This window comes from Diadema antillarum, unplaced genomic scaffold, assembly GCF_040938485.1.
Source record: "Diadema antillarum isolate AM-2024a unplaced genomic scaffold, OU_Dant_1.0 scf00000098, whole genome shotgun sequence".
NCBI classification, from domain to species: domain Eukaryota; kingdom Metazoa; phylum Echinodermata; class Echinoidea; order Diadematoida; family Diadematidae; genus Diadema; species Diadema antillarum.
The window spans coordinates 3102591-3125908 of NW_027270987.1; the positions used below are offsets into that span (position 1 = coordinate 3102591).

At 38.8% G+C, this 23318-nt stretch overlaps 1 protein-coding gene across 1 annotated transcript in view; it reads left to right on the forward strand.

Moving 5' to 3' along the window:
- The window catches only part of LOC139718667 (reelin-like), a 105552-nt gene that overhangs the window by 66409 nt on the left and 15825 nt on the right, over positions 1 to 23318 (forward strand). The window contains exons 31-44 of the mRNA XM_071630123.1: positions 5869 to 6055; positions 8559 to 8768; positions 9098 to 9378; positions 10715 to 10823; positions 11511 to 11737; positions 13725 to 13945; positions 14779 to 14926; positions 16216 to 16474; positions 16760 to 16897; positions 17527 to 17671; positions 18770 to 18938; positions 20500 to 20640; positions 21344 to 21527; positions 22466 to 22659. Of these exons, the coding sequence (XP_071486224.1) occupies positions 5869 to 6055; positions 8559 to 8768; positions 9098 to 9378; positions 10715 to 10823; positions 11511 to 11737; positions 13725 to 13945; positions 14779 to 14926; positions 16216 to 16474; positions 16760 to 16897; positions 17527 to 17671; positions 18770 to 18938; positions 20500 to 20640; positions 21344 to 21527; positions 22466 to 22659 (2613 nt within the window). The remainder of the gene's footprint in view (positions 1 to 5868; positions 6056 to 8558; positions 8769 to 9097; positions 9379 to 10714; positions 10824 to 11510; positions 11738 to 13724; positions 13946 to 14778; positions 14927 to 16215; positions 16475 to 16759; positions 16898 to 17526; positions 17672 to 18769; positions 18939 to 20499; positions 20641 to 21343; positions 21528 to 22465; positions 22660 to 23318) is intronic.

A 23318-nucleotide genomic window follows, 5' to 3' on the forward strand; every position in this document is an offset into this window, starting at 1 on the left:
GTGCTGTTCGTTATTCCCAGGTTCGCTATTCCGAAGGGTCATTAATCTGAAACGCACAAATTTCCTATACCGAGGTTCGTTAATCCGAAAATGAAAAAGGGTTCGTTAATCCGAACATTGCGTTATTCCGACGGGTCGTTATTCCGGAGATTCGTTAGATTGAAAATGAAATTCGGAATAACGAAGCTTCGGAAAAACGAATCTTCGGACTAAAGAGTCTTGTGAATAACGAACCTTCGGAATAATGAGCTGTTACCAAGATTATTGGGCAATGGCAGGTTGATGTGCGATGCGTTGTAATGTGCTGGATTGTAAGCAAAAGTAAATATGTTATTTTTTCTTAATTGATCAACTTCATGTACATTAAAGTGTAGAGAGTTATATACGCCTACGCATGATCATCTTGATCTCAGTGGCCTCAAAATATAATTTAGAAGACATCCCAGTGCAGCTGTAACAAATCTGTTAATCCAAAAATTACACGAAGGTTCGTCATTCAAAAAGGCGAATTATCTATCTATGCCGAAAAATAATCGTATGGCTCATCCTGCATGATTTAGAAAATGAAATAAAGTCTCATCCACAGTTACAAAATAAGGAGATGCAGTTGAAAATAAAACAAAATGACCGGATTTCACAGCACACTCACCCGAAAGAGGAATACGTATATCACACACGAAACCGCTTTCATCAATATTGGAGCATTGTACTATACATGGTGAATGTATGCTTTGCGTAAATCCAGTTTCCGAACACAAAAGCTATACTCTTGATAGCTTAGTCAGGGGAGCACAATTGACTGAAAAAAAAAATCATATCAATGAGATACTTCAACAGACTAATCACAGGCCTGCTTCTTAACTCTTTATGTGCCATGGTGGAAACACCCTGTGTGCCACGTTATTCTGAGACACGAAGGTAGTCATGCTTTGAGAAAGAATACTGTTTTTCCAATTTGTATAACTTCTACAAATTTCTGTTAAGATGGGCGTAATAGTAGGCAAAGTTAAAGAGGAATGCCAAGCTTTGTTTCGATATAAATTGTATGCCGACTCTATTTTCATTTTTTTTTTTAATGACCAGTTGCTACATTACTATAAAGGCATGACTTTTGCACATTAAACCGTGACAGAAACATAGAATGTACGAGTAAATCTAGTTGGGAACATCGCTTGATAGTCGTTCACCACATAGAATGCAAGTATGTTAGTATGAGAGGAACAAAAGCACGAGAAACGCTTTCATTGTGCCGCGGGATTAGCAGTAATTAGCGGTTTATTGATCCGTCTTGGCGGCTTTGTTTGTTGAGCAGAATATGCGAAGTTGGCACGCCGTCGACTGAGTCGGAGGTGCGAACGTGGCACATTAAGAGTTAAAGAGTTAGTATTGATATTATACACTCGATTTATTTAGTGCTCCACTGTGAATCGAGCGTAAAAATACAGTTTTGGTTATTGCTGAAAGCAAAACAGAAGAACACTTTGAATCGCAGCGTTTATGATTATATCATTATGCTTTACTTTAATGTAGCTTGTAGATACATGCATAGTACTTCCCGTGTCCGAGGCACTCGGATAGAGGTCATGAACTTCATGTCCAGTTTTATCATTTTTAGTATGTCAGTGTAGTTCATTCTTTTAATGCTAGATTTCATCAGCCCCCCCCCCCCCCCCATGCTGAGTCTGATATATCAATACCCGCCTTCACGATGTGCAAAATAGCGCGTTACTGAACATGCTCCAATACTCGAGGTTTTTTTTTTTTTCCAACTTCTCAGACAAAAGAGTGTGCACGCGAGGATTGTACACTTTTTGGTTCAGACGCTCCAGCCACCCTCGGAAAGTTGAGGGGGTTTTTTTTGCAACCGTTCACACGTACAGAAAATAACCCGCTAATTGCCAATCGATGAAACTATTGTTCTTGTGCCTCACAGTGGTGTGGAGAGCACGCTGTTGTTAATGATGAGAATAAAAGAACTCAATCAAGTTTCTAAACCCGACCGTTCAAGTACTGCCGGGGCAAATACCGCGCTCATTCAGAAATATCAGCAAGATTTCTGAGGTTATGCATCGCGCTACTGGTTCGCACTAATTTTCTGTTGTGTGTGTGTGTGTGTGTGTGTGTGTGTGTGTGTGTGTGTGTGTCCACATGTGCAAAAGACTGGAGTTTGCTAAAGGGTAACAAAAATTGAGTTCTGTAACATGCTAATTTGTGTACGTGTGAACCCCCGATTACAGGTATGTTGTAAGACTTTTGTTGGACTTTCCTACAAAAGGAGGTTTGATTCTAGCCTGCTCGCTTGCTGTGTTCTATCATTTATTTTGCAGTAACGTGTCTGTTTGTATTGCTGGTATGCCATACGGAATATTGTACCATGATTCCACCTTCCTGGGGACCGTTTCATGAAACTTTTTGTCAGTGATTTACACTGACAACTGTTAAAAGCTACTGAAATCCTTGCGTCTGATTGGCTGATGGCAAATTTGTCGGTGAAAACCTCCGACGAACTCGTTGATGAAACGCCCCCCCCCCCCCCCCCCGTTGATCTACTTTGCGATTCGTTTGCTTTGTATACGCCCTTGAACGGGTGGCGGTTTTTTTTCTCTCTCTCTCTCTCTCTCTCTCTCTCTCTCTCATGTCATGATGATGATAGTCGTGTATTGAATGTTATAGGATATGACTATAAAACTGATCTGAATAGCAATGGTGATGACAATTACTACTGCTGGCATAAGTGACAGCTAAATGAACAGATGTTTCCTTGTTCTGATTTCACCTCTCCCTCATTTCTCACTCTTGTTTGCCCCCTCCCATGAATGATAAAAAACAACAACAACAACAACAACAACAACAGACTTAACCGCACAACAAGTCAGATAAATGCGTGCTGGCAACCAATAGACCTACGTGACACGTATCTTTTAGGTTGAAACTAACTTAATGGCCACGACAAATCATATCAGAGGAAATAATGGCAGAAGAAAAAAACTGACAACCCTTCTAGTATAAATTTCTGCGAAAACAGGTGGCCCCCCCCCAAAAAAAAAAAAAAAAAAAAATGCGCGCACTGCAACTATTTCAGGTTATAAGCAGTCTGTAAACCGACCGAACGGCATAATTCTATTAAAATGTCGCCTTATCTTGGCTTCTTTAACAGTAAAAAAAAAAAAAAAAAAAACCACACGTTGAACAGTATTGGTGTATTACACATTAATGTTAACACTAAAACAAAACAAAGGGGTTATTCGTCGCTTCATACTTACAATCAAATCACGTGTCAAAAAAAATAATGATGATATAAAAAAGGTCCCGAATGCCGAAGAAAATATCGCTTTCCTAGATGCCGCTGCAACAAGCTGAAGTTTATAGTGTAAGAGCTATACCTACCCAATTACACAACAGTAGGCCTACATAATATCATGGCAACATATATTGAAACTTCTTTCGATCTCACACTCATAAAATCTGCGTACCACTGCGTGTGAAAATTAGAATGAACATCACGGACATATCAACTGAGAAGTTCCTCTAGATACTTCTTCCCGACTTGGCGATCATCAAACAGTAAAAGACGTGACTATTAATTTATTTGTATCGAATGTAAACTGTTTACTGTAAACGAAAAAAAAAAAAAAACTATACGGAGTGCCTCCTCCGTTTATTGTCTTTGCCGTAACCATGGAGCTACTACGAAACCAAACAAGAAGCACGCATGGACGGCGCGTTTCATTGAACTTGATAACCACGTGTTTCGCACTTCGGCACATATTGCACTGCGCGAAACGTAGCGATTACCGTACTTGTGGCGGACATACTGACTTTGGTCAAGGAATGAAAATGGAATACATTAAGAAAAATATTATGATATTGAAATACCGACATCATGAAAATGTTTGGAAACAACGAATGATTATGGAGTATAGAAATGAAAATGCCAAACAAAGATTTTCATTCGCTCATAGGGAAGCTCTCTAGAAGAGATGAAAGCATCTCCCCTCGTGTGGCAGTATAAATTTCCCCAACAAGCTGAGGTTAGTGAGGTGTACACCAGGGCTCGACACTAACGGTGGCTCGGTGGACCGGGGCCACCAAAAACGCACGTCGGGCCACCAAAAAAGTCGGATGTTTGCCTTTACTTTTGGAAATGGACAGCGGTAACAGTCGACTCCGTATAAGATGCTAAAATAAATGTCAGATGTTGTTTTTATTTTTGGAAATGAATAACGGTAATATTCGACTCCGTACGGTACTAAAATAAATGTCGGATGTTTGCTTATATATACCAAGGATGCTTATACTTTTCGATTTGAATAACGGTAAGATTCAGCTCCGTACGGTGCTAAAATTAATGTCAGAAATTCGATTTTGCGTTCGGAAATGAATAACAGTAATATTCGACTCCGTACGGTGATTAAATAAATATCGCATGTTTGCTTTGACGTTCGGAAATGACTACTAATGATATACAACTCCGTACGATGATAAAATAAATGCCGGGTATTTGCTTGTGCGTTCGAAAGTAAATAGCAATAACATTCAGCTCTGAAAGATGTTAATATAAGTGTCGGAAATTTGCTTTGACGTTCGGAAATGAATAACAATGATATTTAACTCCGTACGTTGATAAAATAAATGCCGGATGTTTTCTTTCAAGCTCTGGATTTGTGGAAAGATAATAATGTACGTTCATTACTTTTTTTTTCATGATTCATTCAAGAATTTCGGGAGTCTGACAGCCATCGGATCTCGTTACGATGTTTTTGTATTGTTTACAGACAAGTATGGCAAACATGAGAGCGAGGCTTCACAGAAGATGAATTACCCTGGTGGCAATCATTGAACGACAATTTCAATTCAATGGGCAATCGTCGGGACCACTCGCGATGTTAGAAAAAATAAACACCTCAGCATCGAGCAATTTCTATTATTGAATGAGCAATCGTCGGGACGATGTGCGACGTTTCAAACTCATACCAAACGGTGATTTAAGTTCAATGGGCAAGCCTAGGGACGATGCGCGACGCTTTAACAATTACTAAACGCGTCTCTGACCAGTGATTCAAGTTGAATGGACAATCGTCGGGACGATAAGTGCGACGTTTGAACAATTATGGATTAACAAACTCGCCACGGAACGGTGATTTAAATTCAATGGTCAATCGTCGGGACGATGAGCGACGCGAAACCATCACCAAAACCTTTACAAAACGGTTAGTCAAGTTGAATACGCAGTCGTCGGGGACGATGTGCGACGTTTGAACAATCACTGAAACGCTTCGCCGATCGACAAAAGACCTCCTTAATTGATTAGTCGCGACGAAAAGAGACGACTTCGTTCCGACTCGTCGGAACCATCTTTTGTTGATATTTATAATGAGCCAAAAAGAGCGCAGTAATGAGCACATGAGGCCCAAAATTTGGATCGTCGGGGACGATTGGCGACGATCTTTTGTCTCATATCGTCGCGACGAAGATATCTCCCTAACACAGTTTTTCTGTTGTGCCTAAAGAAATTCATCTGTCTATACTTGAATTCAACACCCATGAACATGGATTGATCGTATTGGACACAACCATTATCTATCTTACACGTCAGTCATAATTGTCGATATCAAGGAACCCAAATGATTTGCTTGATTGAACCATCAAAGTGTGATGGAAGTTTTGGGGTTAGTATGGACAGAAGATGAAATGTCAGTCTAGAAAAATCTATATATTTGTGTTGAAACATCATAATAATTAATTATGTTGTCTGTGCTTTAGTGGAGAATTTGTGTTACTGTGTTAAAACTAGACTTAAGCAGTTGATGTGATTAAGGTTGCTATCTTGATGGTGTCTCCACCTTTGCTATAAATGTACCATATTAGGTGTGACAATGGCTATGACGGTAGCTTCTGCGTGCCCAATGTGCCCTTACCGAAACAGCTGAAGGACACCTTCGACAGTGCAGCGTCCACGGATGCGACGCGCTGGCTTCAGGTGTACGGTATGTCACGAAGTGACACGCAGTGCAACGGTGTACTGGTGTCGGGAAACTCTGCCGTCTTCAACCAGGTACAGTGTTTTCTGTGAACCCTGCGTGTAACTTGCATTCATTTTGTCATGATTGAAAGTGTTACTGTAAAACGAGGAATTTTCGTGTGCACTTTAATTTCGCGAATTTCGCGAGCGCCAAGATTCGCGAAATTAAAATGCACGCGAAAGTTCTTGTTTACACTACACGTGTATATGCATTGAACGCCAGTGGCACTTCGCGAAAATTTCATGCCACGAAAAAGGCTGTCAGCTCCAATTCGCCAAAATTTCATGCCGCGAATATATCATGTTTTACAGTATTGCCAAACACTGCAGTCTCTACATGTAGTGGACTTCACTAAGCTATTTATCATCTGTCAAATTCAGGGGACTTCACTATCATATTTTATGGTTGTCGTGTACCTGTATGTATACATTTTTGTAAGATAGTAATGGTATACAGGACAACATTCTTTTTTATGCCTCCGCCAACGAAGTGGCCGGAGGCATTATGTTTTCGGGTCGTCCGTCCGTCCGTCCGTCCGTCCGTCCGTACGTCCGTACGTCCGTACGTCCGTACGTCCGTACGTCCGTACGTCCGTACGTCCCGTTTTGTTTTTGTCGATATCTCAAGAACCGTGTGGTGGTTTTACATCAAACTTGGTATGAGGGTATATCCTTTGTGTGGATTTTAGGGTCACAGGGTCAAAGGTCAAAGGTCACAGGTTATTTTGTGAAAAAAATTGACATTTCATGTTTTTCTCCATATCTCGCAAATGGTTCAAGGTATCTTCATGGAACTTAGTATATATGCTTGTACCGATGGGCAGTGATTATCTAGGGAAGTTGGGGGTCATGGGTCAAAGGTCAGGGGGTCAAAGGTCAAGGTCAACTCCTCAAAATATCACTACTTTCCTTATATTTATGCAATGCCTAAAGGTTTTTTTTTTTTAACTTGATGTATACATGTATTACCCAATATATATTCTGTGGGAAGTTTCTTGCCCAAAGGTCAAAAGGTCAAAGGTCAAGTGAAAGTGCTGAATTGCACTTTTTCCTCCATATCTCAAAAGTAACTCAGGTATCATCATGAAACTTACATATTTATGCATGTTCAACCTAACAGTGATTCTCTTTGGAACTGTGAGGTCAAAGGTCAAAGGCCAGGTTTAGATAATGCTATTTTCCCATTTGATACTGAAATTATATTTTTTCTCAATACCTTGAAACTAAATGCATTTAAACTTATAAAAGGGCCAAAAGTCAAGTAAAAATCATCAGTTCCGCAAATACCTGCACTCTGACATTTTAATCATTCATCCAATTGAACCTAGTTCTAGGAAAGTGAACATTCAGCACATTAAATGTGTCAAACCGGTCATTTTAATATTTTGCCAATTGTGTGAAACTGTCATCGCACATTGTCAAGACATTGTACTGTAGACCTATTAGGAGAACCATGAATTATTGCGGAGGCATATCAGTCGCCATAGCGATATATCTAGTTCATCATTCTTTAACCTACAGAATTCCTCTCTTTTTTTATTGTAATGGTCAGACACTTTGTGATGCTATCCTCTGATAAGAATGTGAAAGCAAGCAGCTTCTTCACGAATATTTGTTAAGTTTTATACATTATGTTTTATTATCTCTTTATAACATGACATTATTGTAGCATGATAATATCAATGGCATGTGCTATTGTAGCAAAACAGTTGGCAAAGGATCTGCTACCAGTAAACATAAGGCGGTTTGAAAAAAAAAAAAAAAAAAAAAAAAAAACTCTGATGTGAAAGCAAAAAATGTGTAGATCTGGACAAGAGGAAGAAATGATATAAAGTAGGCAATATGAACATTTGTACATGTATGTTGAGTACACTACATGTATTATGTTCCTCAGATGCATGAACAGAAAAATCCAAACATTAACTTTTATTATTGTCCAAGAATTTTGTTGTGTCCAACTGTGACAGATGATGTATTTGAACAAAATTTTGGGGATATATATTGAGCAGTGTTGAAGAATACATTGTATACGCCATATACAGTGCTGAATGAAGAATATAATGCAGCATAACATCTACATGATTTGTCTTCTGTGATACTTGACATAAATTGGTGGTATATCAGTGGCTGTACAATTTGTATGTTTGAACTTTATTCTGTTTGTTTAGTGTTTGTTTGTTTTTGCTGTTTTTAGCATTGTTAATCATTCAAAATGAAAATGAGGTACTGAATGGCCTTGTATTGGCAAAACCACAAATCTCTGTGTCTGCACTTTTTAGAAATTCAAGGAAATATATTTTCCAACTTTTGCAACATTAAAATCATTCCTGTATCTTACCATTTGATTTTTTAAAATTCCTTTAGACATGATATGCTAACTGCATGTGAGTAATATAGGTCTGTTTTTTGAAAAAAAAAATATTGTGGAAACATTTTGTTTTTGTTTTTTTCAAAATATCAGGAACTTTCTTAAGACATATAGTTTTGCAGACAAGATCTGCCAAATAATGGTTGCAATGCTTTCTGTCTCTTTCAGCCCGGTGTTAGAATGATTATCTCAGTGGATGTTGACGCCTCCATGATGGAGTACATCCAGTTCACATTCAAGTATGGTTGCTATGACGATGCTGAGAGTGGTCGGTCCTCTGCTGTCCTCCTGCAGTACTCTATCAACGGTGGCATCACCTGGGAGCTCCTACAGGAGCTGCCGTACACGACCACGCCCGCAAAGTTCTTCAATATCAAGGTAAGGTATCTTGAGTCCAGTTTGAACAGTGTCATTCCAAATATTGAAATTTGAAAGACAGGACATGTCTTTGCTCTTTTATTCCCTCTTTTTTTTATTTTTTACCTTTGGCAATCAATGGTCAATTGTGATATAAGGGCTAGATTTGCTTTTGAAAAACAAAAACAAAACAGAAACATATTAGTTTGGTTACAATTTCTCTGAGGTACAGTGTAGCTGATGATTTGCCTGACTTGTACAAGTACAAGTTGTACACTATGTATGAAAGTGGTCTCATATTGGAGAGATATGATAGCATATCTTTGCAATGCTTTTCTGTCTATCATCAGTTGCCGATGGTGGCAAAGACGAACTCCACCCGCTTCCGGTTCTGGCAGCCCCGCCACTCCCTCCAGGGAGACACGTGGGCGCTGGACAACCTCATCATCGGCGGGAACTTCATGAAGCGGGGTCCCATACGGGAGAACTTTGAGCCCTACAGCTTCAACCGAGACGACTGGCTCTTTTACCCGGGGGCGTGGTTCAACCAGTACTGCCCCCATCGAGGGGCACAGGCCGCCACGTATGTACCCTCTGGCCCCTATGAGGTAGCAAGGAGAAGGGTGGAGAGGTATCTTTAAGTCTCAAAATGACGAAGCATTATTTTCATAATTCCTAATATTTCAATCGGTTAAACTCCCATAAATAACATTCAACATTGACACTTGAAAGGCAAATTTCATAATTTTCTAACACTTCAGACTGCCACATTTCTGATTAACATCTTGCAATGTGTGTTGAGATACTTTAATACCAGTTCTTTGGTGGTATAGCCACAAAAGTATCTTTATGTCCCACTTTCTTACGATATTTTAAACTGAGAAAAATAAGTACAAATGATGAGTCTGAAATGGAACTTTTGACTAAAATGAACAGAGTCCATTTGAACAGGAGGAGAAATTGCATCAACATGATATAGAATTCAGCAGTAAAGACACGTACATTCTTTGAGTATCATTCATGACACTCACAGACCAGTGCTCCGTATGGCATGCATGTTTTCTGTTTAGTGCCTTTTCTTTACATTGTGCTGTGTGTATATATAGAAGATTCCTTTTGCTATATGAATAACAGGTTGTCTATTTCACAAGGCTGCACTTTGTTGGTTCATCTCATACTTATCAGATGTGTGTTTGGTACTTTTAACTTGGGAATCTTTGAGCTTTCTTGCAAAGTGTGATGGGAAAGTGTGATGGGATGTCATGAAAAATGGGTTGATGCGAGATTGGGGTTCAAAGAGAAATTTTGTCATTCCTTTGTAGTAGAAATGATTACCAGAGTAGAAAACTGCAAGCTTGGGTATGAACAGTGTTGACAGCCAGGCACATGGTAGCCGGCACAAACAGGTGAATTTTACGAACAGATTAATGAATGGAATGCATTTTCCTTTGAAAGTGGAACTTTTTTTTTCTTCCACTCACATTGTACTTCACATTATTTTGCCCTTTCTACACTTATTATAACACGTAGCATTCCATATCTGGTTGGTCATATGTTCATTCTAATGACAGCACAAAAATGTGCCTTCATTGGACACCTCATGTCTACATCTCATTAGCATACCACACTATCATGTTCATGCAGTTCTTATTTGTTGTGTATAATTTGGTACACCTATTTATTTATGCAGGTGAGTGTATAGACCAATCTATGTCTTTTTGGTCTCTCAATTACGGAAAACTTGATTTCTAGGAAACTTTTGATGTACAAAATATTTGTCAGCCAGTGTCTGGATCAAATTATACTGAAAATAATGGAGTTACTGAAGAAAAGAGCAGTGTCCCTTCTCGGCTGAAATGTACATACCTTAGCAGAGTGTAGTGCAAACAACACCTACATGTAACTTCCAGCTCCCAGTGTATTAAACAGTCCTTCTTTTTTCTTCTGTCTGTTGACTTTTCTTTTAGGTACCAGATTGGCCAATCCCCTTCACTGGTCTTCCCCCGCAGCATCGGGGAGCACTCGGTCACAACCAGGGACATTGACGTCAATGAAAACACCATCATACAATTTGAGGTGAGCTGACCATCTTGTCTTGTTTCTCATACTATTAGTAAATACATGAACATCTCAAGTATTTTTTGCTTTGACTATGATTATTGTCAAAAGCTATAGATATCCATGGGAAGTTGTTGTATATCACTGAAGTAACTTCATGTTGTCATCATGTATAAGTTTGATATAGGTTGAGTGTGAACACCCTCCTGGTGCTAGACCAATATCATTGTGATATATCAGGAAAAAAAGAGGAAAAGGTATGCATCATCTTTGGGTTCAAAAATGGCAAAATGAGAGATGGTGATGGTAGCACATACAAATTTTTGTAGGACTGATAATCAGTGATTTTTATCTAGTTGCACAACACTTTTTCAATCTATGACCTCTGAAGAAGGTAGAAAAGGGAAAAGAAGCACTTCAAGGTGAGTGATCGTAAAATGTGTCTCATAGCAAAATCAGTCATGTAGAAAAACAACAAGAAAATCGATGGTCACCTACCCACCATGTAAATATGTATAAAGCCCTCATCAACATAATTTTGCATTTTGTCATTTTTTTTTTTCTTTGTGGTTGCTGGTACTGGTAAACATGGACGTGTATATAGCCACCAAGATAATTTATATTTTGTTTGTTGTTGTTGTTTATCTAGAGTGTGATATATGAATAGAAACTCTATCATCTCAATCCCCCTCTCCCCTCCCCCAGCTCAATGTTGGTTGCACCAACCAGTCTAGCGCCCTCCACCCAGTCAGGCTGGAGGTGTCTCGAGACTTTGGCTCCACCTGGAAGCTCCTCTCACCGGACTGCTTCGCCAACCAGTCCGCCAGTCTCTCGTGCTCGGAGCACCTGGACACGCCCACTGTCTACTACAGCGGGGAGAGCGAGAGATGGGTTCGCCACACCATACCACTCTCCAGACTCCACATCTGTGGGTGAGCCACCAAGTTCATAAGACTGTATACACCATTTACAATGCAGCCAGTGAATATCTTCTTTTTTTTTTTATTGGAACTTCCTATGTGGATGAATGCGAGATCGTTGACTACGGTAATGGATGAAGAAAAATAAGCATGCATGTTGCATTCATGTCGGGATTAAAGGTAGTACATTCACACATTGTAAAATTCACGAATAGGGCCTACTCATGAAAGTCAAAAAAATAAAAACCTTGTGAAATATGTGGCGTATGCAGATTCTGAAGTAGCATTAATACTTTGAAATAATCCTGAATGTAATGTACGCTTAATGTGTGTGAAACATTTGGGGATTATCTGATAATCCCTTCACAGGAGTTTCAATAGAGTTTGAAGTGCACACACTAATAACAAATTTTAAACTAATCCAACCACCGAGAACAGTGGGTGTAATTTAGTGCATTTCGATAACCCTCTTATTTCAAAGGCCTTGTTTTTTGTCCCCGCCGAACGAGTTCGAGCAGGGGACTATGAAACGGGCTCCGTACGTGTGTGTGTCCGTGTGTCCGTGTGTCCGTCTGTGCGTCCGTGCATCCGTGCGTCCGTGTTAAAATGTTCAAAATGCTACTCCTTCGCCATTTCTAACCCGATTTTGATTCTGTTTGCTTTATATGATAGCACTAGATGGGAGCTTTGAAACTTCTATACAGAATTTCAGTTGTGACCTTTGAACTTGACCTTTGACCTATATTGTACATTTTGCTTCAAAATGCTACTCCTTTGCCATTTCTAACCCGATTTTGATTCCGTTTGCTTTATATGATTGCACTAGGTGAGGGCTTCAAAACTTCTACACAGAATTTTGACCTTTGACTTCTTTGACCTTAGACCTTGATTTTTTACCTATATTGTACATTGCCTACAAAATGCTACTCCTTCGCCATTTCTAACCCGATTCGATTCCGTTTGCTTTATGTGATGGCACTAGGTGAGGGCTTCAAATCTTTTACACAGAATTTTGACCTTTGACTTCTTTGACCTTTGACCTTGATTTTTGACCTATATTGTACATTGTTTTTTACCTATATTGTACATTGCCTACAAAATGCTACTCCTTCGCCATTTCTAACCCGATTTCGATTCCGTTTGCTTTATGTGATGGCACTAGGTGAGGGCTTCAAATCTTTTACACAGAATTTTGACTTTTGACTTCTTTGACCGTTGACCTTGATTTTTGACCTATATTGTACATTTTGCTACAAAATGCTACTCCTTCGCCAGTTGTAACCCGATTTCAAGTCCGTTTGCTTTAAGTGATGGCACTAGGTGAGGGCTTCAAAACTTCTACACAGAATTTTGACCTTTGACTTCTTTGACCTCTGACCTTGATTTTTTACCTATATTGTACATTGGCTACGAAATGCTACTCCTTCGCCATTTCTAACCCGATTTCGATTCCGTTTGCTTTATGTGATGACACTAGGTGAGGGCTTCAAAACTTCTACATAGCATTTTGACCTTTGACTTCTTTGACCGTTGACCTTGATCTTTTTACCTATATCGTACATTTTGCTACTAAATGCTACTTCCGGCGGGGACATATATTACGCACCGCGTAATTTCTACTTTTCCTTGTTTAAGTATTCGACAAACTGTCCTTACCAGATAAATGAAAGTCAAATTGAAAACTTGTACGGCTTTGAATCATATTTTCTTTTTCTTCTTTGATGGAAATGAACTTGAATTTGAAGTAACCTTCCCAGAAGCTGGATTTTCTATGACAATCATAATCATGTGAGGTGGTCAGAAGCATTTTCATGAGGTATAGGGAATTTTAAAGCTTGGAATCTCTCCTATCAAAATCTGACATATAACTTGAAATAGCCCATCGTGCAATGTTTCAGGTTTTATGAAGTCAGGTCACAAGTACAATGTACATGCAATATCACAATAAATTCCAAGCAATAATGTCATGCTTTATTGCTTTGTTTCTATTGATGACCAGCACTGTCCGCTTCCGCTGGTACCAGGGCTTGTATGGAGCAGCTGATGCTCCCAAACAGTGGGGCCTTGACGGGGTCTACATCGGTCCCAGGTGCCCCCTCAACTGCAACGGCCATGGAACGTGTGTGGATGGAGTCAGCTGCCGCTGTGACCCCGGCTATGGGGGACCATCTTGCTATGCCACTGCTGCCAACCCTTTCTTTCTGAAGGAAGCTTTCGAAGGTAACATATTCTCAGTCTTGTTGCTCTTACTTTTAGGGCTGTCGAATTTGGATCCAGTTGAATGGGTGAGGGTTTGTTCAGGTTTACCATGAATTATGACTGACTTATAAACAAAATGATGAGCAGGTGTGTGTCAGGAGGCTCTGTTTTTAATACTCCAATGCATGTTCCCCACAGGAATTTATGATAATGCTGATCGGATGCATATTTTTTTTTTTTTTTTTTGCGTAAAAGTATTTTTATTTCTCCCTGAAGCATAAAAGCAGGAACTTATGACATGACCTGTGAATGATTAAATAATTGCTGTTGTTGCTGCATTGTGTGCTTTCTTTTCAAGACATTTTGAAGATCACTGTGTATGAATAAGAGTGTGCAAAGAGTGGTATCCTGTTTTCATGACAACGTGTCTCCTGCAATGTGTATTTATACTTTACACCATGCACTGCACAGTTGCTTATAGTACCCCACTCGAGAATCATGAATCAGTATGTTATGTATTTGATCTTCCCGTATGCATATTTGTATGCACAATGTACATTGTATATCTTTGACATGAACGTACTGTTATTTTTTGCTTTCCTGTGTATCATTCAAATGCATGTCCAATTTTAATCATACTCTGTGTGTTTTGTTGAATAAAATGAAAATTGAAAGTTTGAATTGAGTTGAAATTACATTGTACATATTGATACTCTCTAATGACTAGATTGATAGTCCTTATGAAACATCTTGTGACAGATTTCTCAACATCTGCTATAGAAAGTTTGACCCTTTGGTAATGCAGTGACTTCCAGTGACCTGTGGCATTGTTGACTACCTCCTACCCCTCACAGGTGTCTTGGACCCCAGGAAATTCTCCCAGTGGAGTGGTGCTGAGATCACCCAGAAGTGTGGCACCCTGATCACGGGGAAGAGCCTCCACTTCACTGGGCCTGGTAGGAGAATGCTCACCACAGTTGACATGGACCTCACCATGGCCAGGTGAGGAATAGCCACCTTGAATCTTCGATTAGATTGTATGTTTGTTAGTAAATACAATGTAGTAAGATAGATAGATAGATAGATAGATAGATAGATAGATAGATAGATAGATAGATAAATAGATAGATAAATAGATTCATAGAAAGATACATGTAGGTAGATAGATAGACAGATGGGTAGGTAAATTTTGTAAGTACGAGAAGTAAGTAGGTAACTACATTTAGGTAGGTAGGTTGGTAGGTAGGTAGGAAGATAGATAGATAGATAGATAGATAGATAGATAGATAGATAGATAGATAGATAGATTCATAAAAAGATACATGTAGTAGATAGATAGACAGATGGGTAGGTAAATTTTGTAAGTACGAGAAGTAAGTACACTCTAGGTAGCTACATTTAAGTAGGTAGGTTGGTAGGTAGGTAGATAGATAGATAGATAGATAGATAGATAGATAGAAAGATAAATAGATAGATAGCTGTAGATAGAGACTAAGATAGATAGATAGATAGATATGTATAGATAGATACTAAGATAGATAGATAGATAGATAGATAGATAGATAGATAGATAAATAGGTATAGATTGATACTAAGATAGATAGATAGATATTGTAGATAGATAGGTATAGATAGATACTAAGATAGATAGATAGGTAGATAGATAGACAGGTATAGATAGATACTAAGATAGATAGATAGATAGATAGATAGATAGAGATGGAGAGAAAAAGAAAAATAATTCTTTCTTTTACAAATTATCATTCAAATGCCATAAAAATTACACTTATGGTATCAAACTATTTCAGAATCATCTCGTTCAAGTGTGATAAAAACTACGAAGTGGAAATAAAAAATCAAGCAGTTGGTATGGACTGAGTGAAAATTGATTTTCTTGAGCCCTTCAGCAATACAATGGCAAGGAACTTTGTCCATAGTTTCAATCTCATCTGAGAAGAGCTGCTGTGTATTTTCTTACCAAAGGACTGCATTTCATCGACAAATGTTATGGTAATGAAACTGTAAAGTAAGGGTACAATGTACAATTTGTGTACAAAACAACTGAGCATGCACTTAGTGTTGTCATAATGATTTGGTGTTATCAGTCGTATGCAGTGGTAATGAGTGAGCAATTTTATGAGAAACATATCATCCAATGGGAATGATGGGACCTAAAGGAAATCTTGATGAGTTTGTTTCCATAGTGGCTCTCCAAAGTGTGATCTTAGTGTCTCAACTTTTGGATATGCAACCCCGTTTACATATTGTTTCTGCATCCTCTCTGTTTGTAGCACCATCAGCTTCTACATCCGTCTTGGCTGCTCCCAGCGGCCCACGTCCCACAAGAACCTTCCAGTCATCCTCCAGTTCTCCGTTGATGGTGGCATTACCTGGGACGTCGTCGAGGAGATGACCTTTGACACCTCCAACCACGCCCCAACCTACATGGCCTTCCTGCTGCCCAGCGGTGCCCACTCCAATGCCACCAGGCTCCGATGGTGGCAGCCATCCCGGGGCGGGGCTTACATCGATGAGTGGGCCATTGATCAGGTAGGCATCCAACTGGTTATGTAGAATTTCCTGCACTGATTCTAACCAACATCCTTACAGTTATTAAAATTATCATAATTATCCTTGTTTTAATATTTGTTTAAAGTTATACATGTAGTTATCATGATAGTTGTTATAAACGTTATACAGTAGTTATCATGATAGTTATTTCAGTCTTTCAACATCACCCCATCCTTGATCATGTTTTTTTTTTTCCCCAAGTGTGTCCAAATTATTGTCACATGTTCTGTGATTTCATGTATTCTTTTCTCCTGCTTTCTCCAGATCTTTGTTGGAGGTTTCATCCATGGCCAGCGTGTGCTTGAGGACGACTTCACCACGTCCTTCCAGAACGATGGAGACCAGTACTTCACATACCACGACCAGAACTGGCTCATCTCGCCCGGGAGTACACTGGGGCAGGTAGATATGAAACCCAAACTTTCTTCAGTGAGAGTGTTGAAATAGCCTCTATCCAGTGCAGTAGTAGATAACATTGCCGTAGCCTGCATAAGAGTGCTTGCATTGTCAGCGTCGGCTGCTTTCATGTGTGTGTGTCTATAAACTACATCTCGTGAGGGGATGTAAAATACATGAATCGGCCAAGGTATATTAAAAGCTGTTGGTTACTCAAAAACCTCATTTTTGTAGTATCTACACTACACTGTATGAACTGTTAAGATGAATGACTGCTTCCAATGCTTGAATATGAAGCTCCAGATTTGGTTTATAGAGATGAGATCATGAGTTCCATTGCCCACACATTTTTAGATGATTGGATTGAAATGAAAATACACAGCAGTAACGTGTCAGTACACTATACTTTCTTCTCTATAACACAGAACTGGAAACAAGGAGGTAGATTTCAGCTTTGTTTCCGCTGAATATCTAAGAGTGATGCAAATGTTGCTATAGGAAAATTAATGAATATCAATTAAAGATAATTAAATTGATATTTCACTGCTTGCTTGCCCCGATATTATGTTCAATCTTCTAGAAACCCCTGGATTGAGTGATCGTTTGTTGTGTGGCTTCTTTTGTTTTTTCTGCAGGTTTGTGGAGTCTCCCACAATGCCCTGTACTTCTCAAGCAATGAGCTGATGCGATACACTGTTACATCCGACGTCATGGTAACGGAGCACACTTTCCTCCAGTTTGAAATAGCCTTGGGGTGCTCTCAACCACGAGCTTGTTATGGTGGGTTTTGCTTGCGAAGTACAACTGCCATTTAAGATATAGTTTCTGCAAAAAAAAAAAAAGGAGAATCTACATCTGCTGAATTCCAGTACCAGTATTAAACAGCGATTCACAAAGCATAACAAGAATGTTCAAGAATACATGTTTTTTTTGTGTTCCTGAGTGGTACGTAAGTTAACCTTTAATAACATTTCTTTGAGTATTTATCTGTCCATTTGACCAAAGTTAGTGTACAACATTATATTTCAAATATACATGTTAAATGACATTCATTGAATCCAACTTTGTAGCCACAAGGTGGGAATGACAAGAGTGAGAAACAAAGTGGACTACGTTGAGCAACTTTGGACTATTTTCTCCACTTGTGTAGTACTGTAAGAGCAATTTTTTATTTTTATTCTAAGTTTTTGCACGCGCCATATTTTACATGTACACTTGGCCGAGTAAGGTAAATCCTCACAGCAACTGAGTGAGCACTTCAAACAGCTCACTGCTATCATGGCATTTAAGAGCTTTGGCAGCACAACTCATATCTATGGTAGATGGTAACTGGTCCTCGTAAGGACAGAAAATGCACTCATGCAACAGGACTAGTGAACTTTAAGAAAACTGCAATGCCATAACAACTATACAAAACAAAAAACAACTGTACCTCCTACAATACCTACATCAAGATCAAAGATATAAAATTATGTTATTATACATTGTATAAGGAAATAAAAATTTACATGCTTTTATTTTTGGACTACCTTCAAGACACCCACAATTCTTGAGAATTTTCACACTGCAAAAATGTCAATTTTTACAGTATCAATTTGTTGTATTGGTGGAGATGACACATTTGCTCCTTTGACATTTGCTCCGCTCTTATTTCCTCCAAGGACTTAATGTTAGGGTTAGGATTTTGATAGGGTTTTTAGCTTTAGTTTGATGTGAGGATTAGGATTAGGGTTAGGGTTGTGTTTGTGAGTAGAATTCATGTTTGGCTTAGCGAGCAGATATTTCATGGGAGCAAATTGTCGCAGGAGCAAATGTCATCGAACAATTGGTGGAAACTTGTGCTGAAGAGGTTACCTGTCTGCTTTGTATTGGTTACAGGTGTGTTGCTGGAGTATTCACTGGACATGGGGAAGACTTGGGAGCCACTGTACACTGAGTGTTTCCCATCTCAAGTCGAGTGCTCCTCCTATCGCATGAGGAGTGTCTTTCTTGCAGACGTCCACTATGGATGGAACAGGGTTACCATACCACTTCCACAGTACACAAGGTTTGTTTATATTGCAGGTCTGCTGATCTTTTCCTCAAATCTACAAAAAGGTACCAAGTCTAAAATTTCACACAAAATTACAATTCTGAATTTATACAGAGGTGTACATTATGCTGGAATTTTTTAATTACTGTATCAAGAGTTGATACGCAATGAGATGTAATCACTGTTTGTTTGTTTGTTTGTTTTTTGAGTGGAGCTAATCCAAATCATGATATACACTCAGCAAAAAAAGTAAGTTCCCCCCTAGCATTTGTGGATATATCTCAAAAAGTATTCAACCGATTTTCATAATTCATACGGAAATGGATAAAGAATTTTATTACTCATAACATGAGTGGCAAACCATTGCTACCAGATATCATTATTGGTGTGAAAAAATGCATTTTATGTCAAAATGCATGGAAACAAAAGTTGCACTTTAGTGATTTGCAATGACTTTTACACAAATAATCAAACAATCACTCATGATTCTGAACATTTAAGCATGGGTTATTGCATAGTTCTCTATCTCTTTCTTTTCATGAGCATACAGTGAAGCATTTGATAATTGATAATTATGTCCACCATCCGCAATAACCAGCCGCCATCTCCTCCTCATACTGTTAACTAAAGTTTGTACTTGGCGCTGCTCAATGTTGGCCCATGCTCTCTGCAAGATGCGCTGAAATTCTTGCAGTGAAATGTCATCTTTCAATTTCTTGCTCGCTTTCCACTTCATGATATCCCAAAGATTCTATACTGGATTACAGTCAGGGGATCTTGCAGGCCACTCCATACGTTCGATGCCATTTCCCTCAGCAAACTGATTTACAACTTGAGGGCATGATGCAAAATGCCCAGAGGCACATTAATGTGATCAACCTAAATTGGAATTACAAATCACATGGCTTCTACCAATATTTTCATATTGTGAAGGCCTATTGTTTAAAAAGTATGCATAACATCTGTTTAATAGGGAAGCACATTGTACCTGAAGAAATTCCTGAGAATTACACAATTTAAAAAGATCATTTGCTAACTTACATAGGACATGTATACAATATGCTTCCTATGGCCTAAAGTGCAACTTTTTTTCCCATGCATTTTGACATAAAATGCGATTTTTTACACCAATAATCATATCTGGTGGCAATGATATGCCATTCTTGTTATGAGTAACGAAATTCCCTATCCATTCCCGTTCGAATTATGAACATCCGTAAAAAACTTTTTGAGATATATCCAAAAATGTTAGGGGGGAACTTACTTTTTTTGCTGAGTGTATATACATGTACATGTAAATGGTGTTATTCAGTACTGTACATATTTGTACTTAGTGTTATTCAGTTAGAGTTCCCTTATTATTGTGGATCATTCCCTTCTTATTATTGTGAATATTATATTTCCTTCTTCAAAATGTCTGTAATTGTTCATCTAATGCTAGTGTATTCATGCTGATTTTAGGGGCTCATGAAAAATTGTACACATGTGTGTAGTCTCACTTCAAAGCAGCATTTGATGTCTGCCTGTTCCTCACACAGACTTACAATAATTTTTAATCTCCCTTCTGCCCTGTAAGGTCCAAGAGTACTCGCTTCCGATGGAGTCAGCCACCCCGCTTTGACCCAGGTCATGTGTGGGCTCTCAGTAACGTCTACATAGGGTCGGAGTGCAATGACCTTTGTTCGGGTCATGGGTCATGCAGTGTTGGTAGCTGTGTGTAAGTATATTGGTGGAATTAATGATGTTAGCTGACAGGTTCAATCCAATTTATTATATACTTTGTAGCTTCATAGAAAAGAATTTGTAGGAGACTAGATAATTTCTGCTTTCTTTTTTTTGTGTGTGTATTCTGGATACTTTCAGCATCATTTAGATGATGACTTTTGTTACAAAGTGAAAGGAAAAAAATGCTGAATTAGATACTGTGTTCACATCACATTCAAATTTTTGCTTGAATATGTAAAACTTTTCATGAATAGAAATCTCCAAAACAAGGGGATAAGTTTATCCCTATCTGGATAAGTAATCTGTGAAAATTAAACAATGTTTTTCCTCCTTTTGTAACTTTTCTGATTGTGTGGTTTTTTTTTTTCTCATTTGTTGCCCTTCCCATCCTATTATTGTTGAATGTCTTATGCTGCTATTGCCTATTTTTTTTCCTTTAATCCAAAATCTGTAAATATGTGCTATATGCAGTACAATGTATATGTTTTGCTTTGTAAGATTTAAAATAGCATAGAGATAGAAGAGAGCAGTATGTATATTTGCATAGTTTCTAGTCACTAGCATGACAGTGCATCACATGCAGCAAGAATAATATGTTAATATGCATTTGTATGAAAGATGTGCAGTGCATGATTGGTGTGCCATTGAAGATTTCTGCCCTATCCAAAACTGAAGAATCTTTCATTGCAATGCAGGTGCGACCGGGGCTGGGGAGGACCGTCCTGCCGCCGTCCGTTGTCTCGCCTCGGTCAGTCTCTCCGCGACACCTTTTCAACGAATCTTGTCTCACTTGCCAGCCATTGGTCAAAGGTCAATGGAGCAGTCATTTCGGACTTGTGTGGACCGGTGGCCTCTGGGACCTATCTCCACTTCAGGGAGGTAATACAAGATATGCAGTGTCTATGCAATAAGTGTAATATCTATTTGTCACATTACAGCTATGTGAAGTTTATGGCTTCTGGCTGTCTCATGTGTACATAAACACCAAATTGAGAAAAAAGAGAATCCAAAACAAATATTTACCCAAAGAATGTAGTGCCAGAAGCAGTATTACAGTCACTACAGTGAAGGCATAGTGCATCAACAATATAACAATGAAAGCTTGTTCTCATATTACATGAGCAGTACATAAATGCTAAAAATGGCATGCATGCATGATCATCATTTGCTATTATTTGCCCAGTAGTCTGTCCCGGGAAGGTAGGGCATTCAATGGAGGTCCTGTATACGAGCTATTCATGACACATGCTCGTAAAAGATCCCACTTAGTTCATTCATCTCAAAGAGCAGGGTGCTAAACTGGGTGAAGTGGTGTACTCACCCACATACCCACACAGAATATGGGCATAATACAACCCCTCATAGCAATAGGTGACTATAGTAATAGTCAGCAAACTGTGTCAACCAGGCACATTGAGCCATACAAAGAAGGAGAAAAAGATTTGTTTGGCAATTGTGATCCTTGATAGATAAGATACCGGAAAAACGCATGAATGTAGAGATTGCTCTACTCTTGTATGTCATCCTCCTATTTAAGGCGTATACACATGTACCTTATGTTGACAGTGAAACATGCCAAATGACAAATGACACCAAGTCTAGTATGCTCTGATTATACCAAAAATATATCTCCCATTTCCAAAACTGCTACAATGTAGATTTCTCAATATACATTGTATATCAGTCACATAATTTCATGCTCAGAAATAAATAAAGTATGCGGAAGTACATAGATTTTCCGATAGTCTATTCAGTGACTGCAAGTGTGGCTGAGAAAATAAGGATTATTTTGTCATTATATTTTTTTCTTGATGCAGTCTTGCACTAGGCAGCTCATTACATCTGACCTGGACCTGACCAGTGCTGACTACATTCAGTTTTACTTCCGCTTTGGCTGCCTTGGGGCGCCAAGTGATAGAGATGAGGGCGTTCTTCTGGAGTACTCGGTGGACGGAGGAATTTCTTGGCGTCTGATCACAGAGTTGTATCACCACCAGTACCAGCAAGCAACGTAAGAAGGAGTAAATTATTACATAAGAGTTGGTACATGTAGTTACCTAGATTAGAGAATATTCAATGCATAAGAGTCAGCAGTCAGCCAACATAAGAGATAGTCAGTGCATAAGAGTTAGCAGTCAATCAATATGAAAAGGGTCAATGCATAAGACTGAAGAGTCAACTATCACCTGCAGTAGGGAAGGGTCAATGCATAAGATCTTGAGTTACCAGTCAACCAACATAATGCAATGTCAGTGCCTAAGAGTTTATAGTCAGCAAGTGCAAGAAAGAGTCAATATATGATAAGAAGTCACTGCATTAGAGTTAGCATTCAAAAAAATGTCAGTGTACATGTTTGACAGGTCAAACAAAATACAAAAAATAAGAAAAAACTGATGCATAAGAGTGACCAGGTACCCAGCATATTACATCTGTGAACGAGCCTGATAGTGATGTGTCAGCCAAAATGAGAGTCATTGTATGTTAAGTGATATTTAGTCAACCAAGATAGGAAAGAGTAAATGCAAATCTAGTTAGTGTGAATAGTCAACCAAGGCAGGAAGGGATGCAAATGGTAGGTTAATGATGCTGTATTGATTCTAATGATTAATTTTTCTTTCATTTGATTGATATGCCCATATATTCCATGTACAGTGAGTACAATTTAAAGTG